The sequence below is a fragment of the Manis javanica genome, chromosome 12 (genome assembly GCF_040802235.1).
Source record: "Manis javanica isolate MJ-LG chromosome 12, MJ_LKY, whole genome shotgun sequence".
NCBI classification, from domain to species: Eukaryota; Metazoa; Chordata; class Mammalia; order Pholidota; family Manidae; genus Manis; species Manis javanica.
The window spans coordinates 54,997,739-55,014,845 of record NC_133167.1 but is presented as its reverse complement, the minus strand read 5'-3'; the positions used below and the strand labels follow the sequence as shown (position 1 = coordinate 55,014,845).

Sequence of the window (17,107 nt, the reverse complement as noted above, 5' to 3'; positions counted from 1 at the left end):
TGTTACTATACATTATGAAAGTGCTCTTTAAGTTTCTATTTAAAACATTCAAGTAATGAGTTTAACTAAGAATAACTTTTGCAAGGTATACAAACTGATCACTGCTTTTAAAATACTTCTGCCAATTGCAGGTTGATGGAAAAAGCCAATGCATATACCCAGTGTCTACATGTCAAAAAATTACCTATACAAAATCTTTTCAGTGATTCCCATCTTCAATATGAATTCTGAGGAGAGAGTTTTTCCTGAGATGTCAAATGCAGTCAGTTTGAACAGCAGTTGTACTAAGGAAACCTGCAAAACAGTTTTATGCTCACCAGCGTGGGGCGCTTTTGATTAAATTTCAAGCGTTCAATCCATTAAACTTTTTTTGTCCAGGCGTAATTTGTACACAGTTTTGTTTTATTCAGCTAGGAAAATCTAAATTTGCCAGAGAACGGACAGATTATTTTGGTGTCCAAAATTCACCGGACAAATATCATTGTTTATATTTTTGCTTTTGGCATTAATAAAAGAATAATTTCTATGGGCGTTTCAAGTATTGGGATGTCTTCTGACTCCAGGATTTCATAAAATGACAAATGGATTGTTGGGGGAAATCTGAAGCTTGTATTAAAAGATTAATTCACTGAACATTCAGAACAATTGTGGGTGAGGAAAAGAAATATATCTTCCTCAATAAACTTTTCTTTTGAAAAAGGAAAAAAAAATACTTCTGCCAATTGAAACAGATCTCTCTAGGTGTATTTTTAAATAGTAGTGAGAATGAATAAACTGCAAATGTTTGCTTATGAAAGGTATACGATCTTTTCTTATTTATCTCTTTATGTTCTTTACCTTATGTTCTAGAATCTTAAATATTAACATATCCTTAGCTACACCTCTTTTTATAAGGTTTTAATACTGGAGTGCAACAACTCAAAAACAAAGAGTTCATGTATTATTTCTGACTCACAGGAATAGCCTAAAGTGCTATAACCATCTTTGTTAAACTGTTTTCGGAGTCCTAAATTCATCTGTAATGTCTGGTACTCTTGAGAATGCAACGGTGTCTTTTTTCTCAAGAATTCCACCTTTTTTGCTTTAGCCTTTTGTATGAGCTATCTTTAGAGGGGCAGGGCACTAGGATCCTGTTTTTCTGTAACCTGTTGTACTACTCTAACAGAAGAGCCAGATGAGAATTTCTGTCTGGAGAAAGCACTAAACCTAAGTTTTAAATCTGAATTCTGGCTTTGTTCCTACTAGTTGAAAGACTTTGGTCCATCATCTTTGAAATGGTGTTAATGCTACCTACCATTAAGAGCCATTGTCAAGATTATACCAGTTATTTTATTTATGACTCTTTACCACTAATTAAATGATACTAATTGTTAGCCTCACTGCTTTCTCTACTGTTTCTAAAAGAAAAAGTCTCACTCTTCTTCACTCTTTATAAAGTTTGTCTCACATCTGCATTTCTTAAGGAAGTCCCTGAACTGTTTTATTCAACACATTTAAAAAAGGAAATAAAGAGTAAATTTTAAGGAAGCTTATGTACACATTTTCAAACAATTTTCCATTTCCTTTTTGGAACCCAATTCCTTCTCATTCATTAGTATGTTTTACAAATATGGATATAGAAACATATAAAATTCTTTTAAGTATTTTAAACAATAATATAACTATTCCACTAGAATATCTAAATTCAAAAATACAAGGTTAAAGTGAAAAGCACCTCAAAAGTTTTAACTACTAATAATATAGACAGGCATACCTCATTTTATTGCATTTCTCAGACACTGTTTTTTTTAAACAAATAGAAAGTTCGTAGCAACCCTACTCATGATGCCATTTTTCCAACTACATTTGCTCACTTTGGGTCCTGTCAACATTTCAAGCTTTTTCATTATCATATTTGTTATGGCAACTTGTGATCAGTGATCTTTGATGTTACTATTGTAGTTGTTTTGTGACACACAAACCACAAACCATGCCGCTATCAGACGGTGAACTTAATTGATAAATGTGTGTGTTTTCACTGCTCCACTGACCAGCTGTACTCCTGCCCCTACGCCTTTCCTAGGCTTCCTTATTCCCTGAGACACAACAATATTTAAATTTAGGCCAATTAATAATCCTACAACGGCCACTAAGCGTGCAAGTAAAAGGAAGAGGCCCACATCTCTCACTTTAACTCACAAGCTAGAAATGATTAAGCTTAGTGAGGAAGGCATGTCAAAACAAATAAAGGCCTCAAAAGCTAGGCCTCTTGCAGCACAGCCAAATTGTGAATGGAAAGGCAAGTTCTTCAGGGATATTAAAAGTGCTACTCCAGAGAATACATGAATGATAAAAACTGCAACAGACTTATTGCTGACATGGAGAAAGCTTGAGTGGACTGTAGAGAAGATCAAACCAGACACAACATTGCCTCAAGCCAAAACTTAATCCAGAGCAAGACTCTAACTCTCTTTAATTCCTTGAAGGCTGAGAGAGGTGAGGAAGCTGCAGAAGAAAAGTTGGAAGCCAGCAGAGATTAGTCCACATGGTTTAAGGAAAGAAGCCTCCTCTGTAACATAAAAGTATAAGGGGAAGCAGCAAGTGCTGAAGCTGCAGCAAGGTATCCAGAAGATCTATGTCAGATGGTTAATAAAGGTGGCTACACAAAACAACAGGTTTTCAATGGAGACAAAACAGCCTTCTATTGAAAGAAGATGCCATCTAGGACTTTGATGGCTAGAGGAGATGTTAATGCCTGGCTTCAAGACTTCAAAGATGAGTGGACTCCCTTGTTAAAAGTTAATGTAGCTGGTGGCTTTCAGTTGAAGCCAATGCTTATCTATCATTTTGAAAATCCTAGGTCCTTAAGAATTAAACTGTGTCTACTGGTCCTGTATAAGTGGAACAATAAAGCCTGGATGACAGCACATCTGTTTACAATATGGTTTACTGAATAGTTTTAAGTCCAGTGATGAGATCTACATCTCAGAAAAAAGATTCCTTTCAAAATATTACTGCTCACCTGTTTGTCCAAGAGCTCTAATGAAGATGTAAGAGATTATTATTTTCATGACTGCTAACTGTAGGGAAAATGTAAGTTCCATGGCTAGGATCCTCACCTGATACCCACTGTGTATGTGCAGTTATGTAATACTTAGCCTACTGTGCAGGTGCATGCTTGTATAGCCACTGGTGATGAGCCATTACTGCCTGTGTTGCTATATAAGAAGCTCCACCCATTGCTAGAGTGGAGCCCAGAGCAAAAGCAGAGAGCCTGGACAGCTGAGCAGAGGGAAAAAGAAGAGCAGAGCCTAGAGAAGAGAGTAGAGACTGAGACGGGCTTGCTGGGGCAGAGGGGGGTACATAATTCTAGTGCCTGACCAGCCACCGGGAGAACAAAGCTTGGTATAAGCTCCTTTATAACCTCAACGTTCTATTGTCATTTTTCAGTCTCACCAAATCCATAGTGAACTTGCCTGAGGCTCACATCCCAGGCAAGGCACTAATATAACATCCATTCTGCAGCCCATGGCAGAATTTCAACTTTTAAGTCTTATTATTGAAAATAAACATTTTGTAAGGTCCATAGCTGCCATAGACAGTGATTCCTCTGATGGATTTGGACAAAATAAATTGAAAACTTTCTGGAAAGGATTTGCCATTCTAGATGCCATTAAGAATTTGTGATCCACAAGATATCAAAATAGCAACATTCATAGGAGTTTGGAAGAAGTGAATTCCAACCCTCATGGATGACTTTGTGAGTTTCAAGACTTCAGTGGAGAAAGGAACTGCAGAGGTGGCTGAAACAGCAAGAGAACTAGAATTAGAAGTGGGGCCTGGAGTTGGGACAGAATTGGTGCAATCTCATGATAAAACTTGAATGGATGAAGAGTTGCTTCTTATGTATGAGCAAAGAAAGTGGTTTCTTGAGATGGAATCTCCTCCTGGTGAAGATGCTGTGAAGACTGTTGAAATGACAAGAAAGAATATAGCATATGATATAAACTTAGTTGATAAAGTAGTTGCAGGCTTGGAGAGGATTGACTCCAACTTTGGAAGAAGTTCTACTGTGGGTAAAATGCTAATAAACAGCACTGCATCCTACAGAGAAATCATTTATGAAATGAAGAGTCCATCAATGTGGCAAGCTTCACTGTTGTCTTATTTTAAGAAATTGGCACGGGCACCCCAACCTTCAGCAACCATCAACACTGGGGCAAGACCAGTACAAAGATTATGACTTGTTGAAAGTTCAGATGATGGTTAGCAGTTGAAGCAATAAAGTATTTTTTTATTAAAGTATGTACCGTTTTTAGACAATGCTATTGCATACTTATAAATTACAATATAGTTAAACATAATTTTTATTTGCACTGGAAAACAAAAAAAAATCATTTCACAGTCTTTATTGTGATAATTTGCTTTCTTGCACTGGTCTAGACCAAGCCCACAATGTCTCTGAGTTTTTTAGCAATAAAGTATTTTTAAACTAAGTGTGTACATTTTTTTTAGACATGATGCTATTGCACATAGTGTAAACATAACTTTTATATGCACTGTGAAGCCAAAACATTCATTTGACTTTCTCCATGGTGATATCTGCTTTATTGCAGAGGTCTAAAACTGAACCTGCAATATTTCTGAGATATGCGTGTATTATTTTTAAAACCTAAATGCCTTTATTATTTTTAATAACTTAAGACAGCATTATGTAAGCATTTAAACTTTAAATTTAAAATATTCCAGAAACAAAAGAAGCATAATAAAGCAGACACAAAAGAAGCAGATTAATATAAATCACGGTAACTGAAGAAAAACAATTCAGTAGCATGGACCTTTCAAAGAGCCATTAATAAAAAACTAAATTTTAAACAAATTTCATAGAAATGACATGTCCCTGCATTTACAGATATGCCTGACAAATGTCTGTAGAAAGACATCTCCTTGGGGCAAAAAAAAGTTATATAGCCAAGTGTGCATATAGTTTTAAAGTATGCTGAAATTAATTTTCCTCAGTATGCAACATCAGTAATGTAGACACAGTAAATGTACGACTATTTCCAATAAAAATGATTCAAATTGAGGTTGATGCCAACTCTATTTAAATGCATTAATGATAGTGGTTTACCAAACTAGGTTACATTTATATGCAATGTATAATCCTGGAGATGTACTCTTAAGATCTACCATGATAAATATTTGCAGAGGCCAAAAATGCATGTGACTATACCTCACTCTTTCCTGGCCAGGCTGATTTCTGAAGACTGCATGAGAGAATATCTTGAAGTACAAGAGGTCAAACCAGGCAGAAGAACATGTTAATCATACATCATGAATCTAACCCAAAGAAAGAGTATGAGGAACTTGGAATACAGCCTCCAGTTGCATCTTTATGTAACCTAGAATGTATCCTATTGTGCTTCTATGATTTCTTTCTACAAAGGAAGAAAAGCACATGGACAATTCTAGAAATAACATTTACAATGTTGGCAGTAATTACTGCCACAATAAATAATAATGATAGCACATTTTATCTTTAAATATGGCATCGTCTCCTACCCAGAACCATATAAATCTGATTTTTAAATTTAGCAGCAGCAGCATAGAGAACTACTGCATACCACATGAAGTCTAAAGCTACCAGTTTAGACTGTGAAGAATAAATGACTGATAAATACAATGGTATTATTTATTATACACTTTATCTAGTATGCAATTGCTTTCTTTCTCATTATGTTTTCAGTGACAAGTCAGTAAAAAAAGAAATTTTGAAAAATTTTATCTTCACTAATTTAACGTAAACAGAAACAAACATAATTATATATACAAAACTTTTTCATTTTCCCCAAATTTGCAAGCCTGAAGACTAGTTTATATAGTTTCGTTATATATGCTACATCAATATATGTTACTATATAGCTAAATTCAAGCAATATTTTTGGCAAAGGAAAATAGATCTTTCTCTAAAATGTGACCTGTGGAAAGCAGAGTGCAAAAAACACTACATTATGAATATTAATGCTATAAGCAACTAACACGTAATGCTAATAAAGAAAATTGAATTGTAATGAAGTTCATTTGTTTTTAAGCAATAATCTAGTTATACCAACAATATCATTATAAATATCAGCATCATCTCCCTTCTCCAGTTTCTTCTTTATCCAACTGAGCTGGTCCAATTCAAAAAAAGCATTTACCAACACATTAATTCCTTTGCCTCTCTCTCTCTTATCAGACCTATTGATACCATATAGCAAAGCTCAAATGCTGGATGAATCCCATTACCCAGGTTCGCTGTGCCTATACCTCTAGAGTCAGCCATGACTGACAGGGGTCACACAACAGGCCAGCAAGTTTCTACTATAAATACAAGATGAATACTACCTAAAAATACAACTACATTTCTGTGGTAATTTCACTCTTCCAACCCATACAAAAGAAAATTTTGAATCATCTCTACTCCATTTAAACCTCTAATCATCTTCAACCTCCCCAACCACCCACCCCCACCAAACTGCACCACCAGATGCCCTTTGTCCTTTATGTTACAGATAAAAAACAGTACACCATTCAGGAACTCTATCTTCCTGATGCCTGACTTCTACATGGAGTCACTTCTGGATTCATCCTACCCAGGCTTCATCCTGTTAAAATGGAGGAGTTCTCCTTTCATTTGAAAGCTAATCCCTTCAGTTTTGCTTTAGAGTACGTTCACTTCCACCCTGCCAGGAACTTGGTTGAATTAATTATTCTTTCCCTCTTATATATTTAACCCCTTTCTCCAAACCCTAACACCCCTTCTCTTTAAAACCCTTGTACTTTAGACCTTAAACATATTTAATTAAAGATAGAGTCTTTAAGTAGGCAATTAAATTAAAATGAGGGTACTAGGTAGGCCTTAATCTGACTGGTGTCCTTTAAAGACGAGGAAATTAGGGCACAGGTATAGAGCAAAGATGATGTGAAGACAAAGGGAGAAGATGGGCATCAGCAAGACAGGGAGAGAGGCCTAGACAGATGCTTCCCTCAATGCCCTCAGAGTAATCAACCCTTCATCTTGGACTTTCAGCCTCCAGAACTGTGAGAAGATACATTTCTGTTGTGTAAGCCCCCGTGTATGTAATAATACAACCCCTCTTCTACAACTTCTAAGCATTGCTCTATTTTTCATCTTTCCTTTGAGACAAAATTCTCAGTGAGTTGTCTGTACTCCGTATCTCCTTCACCACACTCTCACCGACTCCCTCCACCGTGCTGGCACTCTACGCCCTGGAGCACCAGTGACCTCGGTCTCCTGCACTCTAATGGACATGTTAAGCCTTCCTGTTACTCAGTCTTTCAGCAGCATTCAACAGGGTTCCCAACCCTTCCTGAAATGCTGTATTCCCCTTGCTTCATTACACAGAGCTCTTCACAATTTTCTCCATCCTGGCCTTTTCAGGAATACACTAGGCTATCTTGTCATTAAATGCTGAAGGTTCTCGAAGTTCAGTTTAAAATTCTTCTTAACAACTCTCTGCTTTTTGTTGGGGCAATTCTTACCCACATTGATGTTTTTAATTACCTTTCATGCACAAACAAAAAATATGTCAACCAGCCCAGACTTCTCTGATTTCTGGATCTGTTTATTTCTGGACCTTCTACATCTTCTCTTAGATGTCTCAAAGTCACCTCAACTTCAACATGTCTAAAACCAAACTCATGATTATCCACACCCTTTTCCACCCATACTTAAACCAAAACCTTGTCCACTGTTCCCAAACTGGACACCACCACTGTTCATCAAATCTTGCAAACCAGAGAAATGACTCATCTGTGATATCTTTTCTCACCCTTACTCCCACCACCTTTCCTTCTTGGGACTTAGCACGACTGTAATTTTACAACTGTTTGTATAATTATGTAATCATGAACCATGAAAGTGGAGAACTTGTCTATTTTTACCACAATTGTATTCCACCTAGCATAATATCACACTACTGTAGACATCCATTTTTTGAATGAGTGAGAAAATAATAAACACTAAAAACTCATTATGTGCCAATCACTAAACATCTTATAAAAATCATCTTCTTTAATCCTTGTAAGAGCCCTATTAAGTAGGCATTATTATTGTTGTTATTGTTATCCTCTGTTTACTGAGAAGAAAGCTACAGCATTCGGAAGTTACACTTCCTTCCCAAGATCAAACAATGTAGAAGCAGTAAAAAAGGGTGGACCCAGATTACTTGGGTAACTTGTATACCACTATGCTAATCTATCTTTATTGTTTTTAAAGACACTCTCTAGCTATCTGGCTAAAGCTTACCTAGGTTTAATACAAGCTATCTATTTTTTAAATTAAGGTCTCACTGATATAAAATCTTATGAAGGTTTTACATGAGCAACATTGTGGTTACAACATTCACTCATATTATCAACTCCCCCCACCCCAGCCTATTACAGTCATTGTCCATCAGCATAGTAAGATGCTATAGAGTCATTACTTGTCTTCTCTGTGCTATATTGCCTTCCCTGTGACCCTGCTACAATATGTGTGCTAATCATAATACCCTTCAATCCCCTTCTCCCTCTCTCCCCACCTGCCTTCCCCAACTCCTTCCCTGTGGTAACCACTAGTCCCTTCTTGGAGTGTGTGAATCTGCTGCTGTTTTAATACAAGCTATCTTTAATTTAAAAATATATTACACAGAAAGATGGTGGCATGAGAGGTGGGACAGAAACCTCCTCTCAAAACCACATATAATATGAAAATATAGCAAATACAACTAATTCTGAAAGAGTAACAGGAAAGAAGGCTGCAACAGAGTGCCTACATCTGGGGAAAAGAGCAAACCTCAAGGAAAACGGTAAAGTACCAAAGCCATGATCTGGCGAGACCCAAGTACTTCCCCCACCCCAGCTCACTGGCAGGGGAAGAGAAACAAAGTAGGGAAGGGGTGGAGGCCTAGGACTGCTAAAGACCCATCCCCGGAGATCTGCTCTGGAAGCACAAACCTACATTACATGGTGCTCTGGAGATTAGTGAGGTTGGAAAGGTAAGACAGGTAGAATACTTGGAGAGACTTGAGATTCCAGCTGCTGTGGAGAACAGGTACCCACAACTGGCTGTCGCAGGACAAAAGAAAGGCAGGTACTCTGAGAGACTTCCCAAAAGCGAGAGGGCTGCTAAAGGGACAAGGATTTCATAGAGCTTGCAGGTCAGGAGAAAGGACAGGTGGACAAAATTGTCCTGGCACACACAGACCAGCAGGTTGGGAACTTTCAGGAGCTCCATCCCCCTTGCTGGCAATGTAGCTCTGATATGCAGCCTGCTGCTCCTTCCTACTGGCCAGAACCAGGTTGCAAACCTACTGCCCTTGGCCACTGTGCTAGGCCAGCTAGAGGGTGGCTCCGCCTAAGGCAGCTACAAGGCATAGCAAAGAGGCTCCTCCCTGCACACTTGGCCCCCTGGCCCTGGCAGTGGAGGCAGGCACTACAGTTGGGAAGCAGGAAAGAGCTCTTTCTTCCCAGCAGGCACCAGCATCGCTTGCCTGTGACCCCCGCCATCGCTCCAGGGGATGGGAAGGTCCAGAGAGTAGAGTTCTGGGCACCAGAGGGGGCCGCCTACACCAAGTTATTTTTATAAATATGAAACATCAAAAACACATGGTACAAACCAAAATCCCACAAACACCAGAAAGAGGGCCAAGAGAAATTGGATTCATCAATTTTCCTGAAAAAGATTTCAAAATAAAAATCATAAACATGCTCATGGAGCTACAGAAAAGATATTCAAGACCTCAGGGAAGAATTTAAGAAAGAGATAGACACTCATGAGAGAATTTAAAGAAAACACCAGTAATGGAAATCTACCCCATGCTCATGGATAGGAAGAATTAATATTGCCAAGATGGACATCCTGCCCAATGCAGATACAATGCAATCCCTATCAAAATGCCAACAGTATTATTCAATTAACTAGAATAAATAGTTCTAAAATTCATATGGAAACACAAAAGACCCCAAATAGTCAAAGCAATCCTGAGAAGGAAGAATAAAGCAGGGGGGATTATTACACTCCCCGACTTCAAGCTCTACTACAAAGCCACAGTAATCAAGATAATTTGGTACTGGCACAAGAACAGACCCATAGACCAAAGGAACAGCCTGGTGAGTCCAGATATAAACTCAAGCATATATGGCCAATTAATGTATGATAAAGGATCCATGAATATGCAATGAGGAAATGACAGCCTTTTCAACAGTTGGTGTTGGCAAACCTGGACAGCTGCATGCGAAGTAAACTTGAAATGGATCAAAGACCTGAATGTAGGTCACATAACCATAAAACTGAAGAAAACAGAGACAAAAATTTATTGAATATAAAAGCATAAGTAGTTTTTTCCTGGACACATCTTATTGGGCAAGGGAAACAAAAGCAAAAATGAACAAGTGGGACTATATCAAATTAAAAAGCTTCTGTACAACAAAGGACACTATCAGCAGAACAAAAAGGCATCCCACAGTATGGGAGAATATATGCATAAGCAACTGATCTGATAAAGGGTTAACATCCAAAATATATAAAGATATCATATGCCTAAGCACCCAAAACACAAATAACCTGATTTAAAAATGGGGTGAGGACCTGAACAGATATTCTCCAAAGAAGAAATACAAATGGCCAACAAGCACATGAAAAGATGCTCCACATCACTAATCATCAGGGAAATGCAAATTAAAACCACAGCACAATGAGATATCACCTCACACCAGTTAGGATGACCAACACCCAAAAGACAAGAAATTACAAATGTTGGAAAGGATGAGGAGAAATGAGAATGAGAACCCTCCTCTACTGTTGATGGATTGGTTCAACCATTGTTGAAAGCAATATGGAGGTTCCTCCAAAGACTAAAAAAGATATACTATTCAGTCTAGTAATTCCACTTCAAAGGAATTTACCTGAAGAAAACAAAATCTCTGATTTGAAAAGACATATATGTACCCCTATGTTTATCACTGCACTACTTGCAATAGCCAAAATATAGAAGCAACATAACTGTCCATCAATACATGAATTGATATAGAAGAAGCAGTACACAATGGGATATTATTCAGCCATAAAAAGAAAAGAAATCTTGCCATATGGAACAACATGGATGGAGCTAGAGGGTATTATGCTCCGTGAAATAAGCCTGGCAGAGAAAGACAGATACCGTATGATTTCACTTATTTTTGGAGTACAAAAACAAAGCAAAACAGAAGGAACAAAATAGCAGTAGACTCACAGACACCAAGAAGGGACAAGTGAGGAGGGCTGGCGGGGAGAGTGAAGGGAATAAAGGAGCACAATAATTCACAACTCACCATATAAGTTGGTCACGGGGACAGTAATACAGGACTGAGAATATAGTCAGTGATTCTGTAACATCTTACTACATTGATAGATAATAACCGCACTAGAAGGAATGAGGATTTAATAATATGGGTAACTGCTGAACCATTGTGTTGTATATTTGAAACTAACATAAGACTGTATATCAATGATACTTTAATAAAATAAAAAATCTTTAGAGCTCTTAAAAAAAAAGTTTGCCAACAACTAAACTAGGCTTCTAGACTAGAGTCTAGTTCAATGGAAATAACAGCAGCTACCATTAATTAAGCACTGGGTTCTTTGAAGAAAACTTTCAAAACAGGTCTTGCAACCCCTGTTTTACTTATTAAAAGGAGGAAGGAAGAGACATCAAGAGAGGAGAGGGGAGAAGGAGAGAAGGAAGTCAGCCTGAGGCTCAAGTCGTGAATAATGTGACCATGATAGCACAGCAACTAAGTGGAGGGACTGAGATTCAGATCATAACTGCTGACCATGCTCTTTGACTCTAAGGCCAAAAACTTCTGTGGTTCCCAGTGTTTCCTTTTTCCTCAACATTAGGTTGGGATTTCATGCTATTGTTTATTCATGTCCTACTTTCTCTTCCACAAAATGCCAGTGCTCATTTAAAACCTAAAGGAGGTCCCTGGTGAAATCTTACACATTCTTAGAAGACAAGCTCAAGTAATGGCCACAAAACTTCAGTCATGTGCTTGTGACACTTAACATGTTCTTCCCTGAGGCTTAATGATTGCAAACACCAAGTCTACCTTTACATTCTGTAGAAAACCTAGCACAATGTCTTCTACATGATGAGCACTTAATAAATACTCATCTAATGAATAAGTGAATCTAGACAAAAACATCAGGACTTTTCTAATCTGGACTTTTTTAAGTAAAATATTTATGATTTATTTTTTAATAATTCAACAGATGAATATCCAGAATGTTCTAAATAATAGGATGTCTTCTTTAGTATTGATTTTTAGTATTTTTAGCCTACTTTTCTTATAAAAATCAGTTTTAAAAGGAACGAAAAATTCATAAATATTAAATACATTTAAAGTTTTCTAACAGTATCTTAAATAATGAATTTAATATTATAATTACTTATATTACATTATCATTCTGCTGGGATAGAAAACTCTTTATAATGCCCAAATGAACAGAAAACTAGCAATTACTAGGAATTAAGAATAAATCCAATATCAATGATAAAATGTTATTTATTACAAGAAAACACTGAGACCACATTGGTATAAAATATTTAATGATGTTTCCAACAATTAGTTATTTCCAAGTTCATTCTGACAGAGTGCTGAATGCTCAATGTCATTAGAATGTCAGTAAAAATAATATAATTTTAATGTAAATTTTGTTTGTAAAAACGTACATAATTAAAAATAGATTGAGTGCAGTTTGATATGTCTAAGGTTCTCTATACAGCATAAATAAAGCTTAGTATAAAATGAGAGTAGAAATTGTTTTTTAAAAACTAACATTTAGATTTTAAAGAATTAAATATATTCAAGTCAGATACCTACCTGCATCACCTTCTGCTGAATTTCTTCTAACTGTGTACGCTTACTACGTTGCCTACAAACTTCCTGGTAGCGGGTATATTGCTCTCGCAGTGAATCTAGTAATTTCATAACCTGTGGCTGTGCAAGCAGTTCATCGTCCATAGGAGACCAGGAGACCCCTCCATCTGAACCATTAAATCGACGCTGCTGTAATTCAGATAACAACTCGTGCCCTTTATGAATGAAAGATACTTATGATTAATATACATAAATAATATAGTTCTCAATCTTCTCAATTCTAGTCTCTTATTTTTAGAAACTATCTATTTCTATTAGTCTACCTACTAACCTACTAGGTCATAAGAAATGAAATGCAATTTTTAAGTTTATATTGAAATGAATAGAAAAACTGCATTCATGCATACACACACGCACATACACATACTATACAGTATATATGCTTAGTTATCTATATATGCTATGCTATATAGCAAATACATAGTATATATGGTATATATATATATACTTATTTTTTCTTTATGTATCTATCTATCACATTCCTGTTATTGGTGTATTCATCACTCAAGATACTGTGCCAACCAATCCTCTTTCCCTGTAGAGTACAATTATACTCCGAAATTACTGATGATACTAATCAATCCTATAACACAGTATAGGATTTCGGTATTAATCCATACCCTTAATGATAGCACCTAAAAGAAAAGTTGATGGTGTAGCAAATACATGATTAAAGGAAAACTTTTCAGTCTTTATTATTGGTATAAAATATTTAAATAACCTCTATTTACAGAATCTCTATAACATATAACTGATTCACAAATGGCCACACTAATGTGAGAATTGCATCCAATGTTACTCAGATATAGCAAACTCCAAGAAATAAAAGTGCAGAATGTGAAACATCTAAAACTGTAAGTATATTATCTTAAAAGTGAATGAATTAAAAATTGTTTTTCCATGATAATACTATACCCAATTATTACTTAGGGGACAAAAACATACGTAAACATTTAAATTATCTTCTCTTCATCTTTGTTCAGGAAAATATCCTAAATGTAAATTGCTTTCAACATACAGAAACACAATTTTTAATATGATTTTAAAGCATTTCCAGTTTCTAAGACATATCCAAGATGGTTCTAAACCTCTCCATTTTATACTTTTTCTATTCCTACTTTAAAAGGAGCATATAAAAAAGGACTTAATGACTTATGAGGTTATTTTAAAATACAAATTTAAAAAGCTTCTTAATTCAATGGCTAAATTAGCATTCAAAATGTTAAATATAAATATGGAAATAAATTTTAAACCTCCAGTGATTTTTTACTGATAGTATTGTACCTTCTAACATGTAGTAATTTAGAGATCACAATTATTTATTTGTTCACTAAGGAAATAAGATGTATATCATACCAAAAAGCTTAGGACAACTGAATCAATACAACAAAAATGCTCAAAATTTCTCTTTACTCTTCATTACATTTTATAATTAGAAGAACACCTATTTTAAAGGGTTAGGCAGTCTATCTCTATGTACATACACATATTCTTTATATTACATATTCATAAAAGCCATCAAGATGAGAACACAATTATTTTTTCTGCTTTGACTACTGTTACCCTTAATGCTTTCCCTGTGGATACCATTTCCATTAAAGAAATAGCACCACAGAAGGATTTCAAAGATCATACTTCGAAACCAAACTGATTTGGTTCAAGTCTCACCTCTAGCATTACCAGTTACTAGCATAACCTGCATAAGTTGCTGAACCTTTTTATGCTTCAATTTCTCCATCTTAAAACTGGGATAATAACAGTACCTATTTCACTGGGTTGTAGGTAAGGATAAATGTGTTAACATATATGAAGTGCTTAGAACAATGTCTGATACACAGGATGATCAGTATTATGAACTATTATTAGAAAAATACATTAGAAATAAAATTAAGGTATTTTCACTTAAAAGAATTCCAATGTATTCTCCTAGACTCTGTGAACCACTATTAAATACATCTCCGCTGGAGTATACATACCACGAAGCACTCAACACATAGTATGTGCAAGGTCATTGCAAGGTGCTACGTGTTTTTACACAGATGAGTGTAAAACAATATAGCTAGTGGCTTTGGAGTCAGACCTGTTTTTAGTGCTATAGTGATAGAGCTTACTAGGTACTTGATCTTGATCAAGTTTTTTCTATGTCTAAGCTTTGACTTCCTCAAGTAAAAAGTAGAGAAAATAACAGTAATTATCTCAAAGAGTTAAGAGAATGAAACATGAAAACACATAAAAAAAAAATGCAAGAACATAATGAGCATTCAATAACTCTCACAGCAACCCAATAAACTAGAAATTTTTATCTGCATTTCACAGAGAAGAATCCAAATATTTCAAGGGAGAGATAATCACTGTTTATTATTTCCAAATAATATTTTAGATTATATTAACACACTGTTATGTTAAATCAAAAAGCAGTCTGAAAAATCTCCCCTAAAGTTTCTATCACATAATACATACTCAATGTTTATTTCATGAACCAATCAATATATGGTTGATTTACTGGATTATGATTATTACTGATAAATATGTTTTTTCATCTTACCTGTCTGAAGAACTGTTTCAGGATCAACTGATGGAAGAAAGTTTAAATCCACAGACCTGGTAAGCAACAAAAGAGTTATTTTTAAAAATTTTATTTCTACCCAACTTAAGAAAATCATACACACACACACACACACACACACACACACACACACACACACACACACACTATATATATATATATACACATACATAAAATAGAAGCTTACAAATATGAAAATTTGAAGCTGTAAATGTTCCCAGTCATTTTCAGAGAGGTAAACACAGTAAACAGCATTAACCTATGATCATGAACTCATTTGCTGCAGGAACCCTCATAGAGTATCTTTCCTAAGGAGCATGACTTAAAGAAACATCAAACTTACTTTGCAGGACTTATTTAGAAAGCAAGAGGTTTGGCTAGTATTTGTTAAGTAATATGTGTGACACATTCAAATCCAAAGCCATAGCATAAAAGTTTGTGATACCTATACATGCACACTCACACATTTTTATATATATGTAAAATTTTTACATTGTGTATTTTTATATGGTATCTATAGGATAATAATATTCTTATATGTCTGTTGTGACTTTAACTAGATTTACATTCAAACTACTTGTTTTCACATTTTTATTTTAGTCAAGATTTGGTGTTAAACTATGAACTCACATCCCTCTCATCTTAGTTAACTGGTATATGACTGTATTTGGATTCATGAAATAACAAGATGCACTTTATCAAGGTTCTCCTGAATTTTTAATGTCTGATTCAAAAGAGATAGACAAGGATAACTGTTGATTCTTTCAGATTTCCTAATGAAAAATTACTGTTCTAGTGACCGATCTATTATTGAAAAACCAGAAGGAGTTAATTTGCCTCCTAAAATGATTTTTTACCTGGAGAGAGGGACTTGGCCTAATAACAGAAAAATAAAAACTATTAAGATTATAAAGTTCAATGGAAATCTGTTAAAATGATAAATCTAGATGACTGTGTTTAGATAATACAACTGAACAATTACATCATCCAGTGTCATAAAATACTAAATTCCCCAAGTTGAACTCATAAATATCACGTTTTACAAGGACACAGGAATTCAACAAGGCAGGCATTTAAGAGCTAAAGTATTTAAATAAGGTTACAATAAATTTATTTCAAGCCACAATCTTTTCTATAATCTTTATAAGCAAAGCAGAAATCTAAAAAGGTAGAAAATTGTTTCATTTTGAAAACTTGTTCTTGCAACTATCTATTTTACAGTGTCAGAAAAAGGTAAATATATTACTATTCATCAAAGGAATGTCTTTCACAAAGAAACTTGTTCAAATCAATACATTTCACATGAAAAGCAAATTCTCACAAATTAAAAAGGGAATTTAACTTTTGTATGTCAATTTTGACTGAATGGAGAAGAGTTTAACTCCAGCTTGCATTAATAATAGAGGTATCTTTTATCAATCACAGCTTTGCAAGAGTACAACTGCACAATACTAGCCACCTACCTTTCTTTTTCTTGATTTCCTTTATCACTTCCATTGTTAATCAAAGCAAGTTCATCTAATAATGATGTAGATTCCTTTGTAAACTTCTCAAAAACCTACAATATGAGATTTTACTAACATATTAAGAATAATCTTA

The 17,107-nt window shown here is 35.3% G+C and overlaps 1 protein-coding gene across 4 annotated transcripts in view; it reads right to left on the bottom strand.

The window, feature by feature from the left end:
- SESTD1 (SEC14 and spectrin domain containing 1) overlaps positions 1-17,107 on the bottom strand; it is a 161,772-nt gene that overhangs the window by 28,449 nt on the left and 116,216 nt on the right. For all 4 annotated transcript variants that reach the window (XM_073218600.1, XM_037000255.2, XM_037000254.2 and 1 more), the window contains 3 exons: positions 16,972-17,066; positions 15,488-15,543; positions 12,886-13,097 (listed from right to left, as the gene is read on the bottom strand). In XM_073218600.1, the coding sequence (XP_073074701.1) occupies positions 12,886-13,097; positions 15,488-15,543; positions 16,972-17,066 (363 nt within the window). The remainder of the gene's footprint in view (positions 1-12,885; positions 13,098-15,487; positions 15,544-16,971; positions 17,067-17,107) is intronic.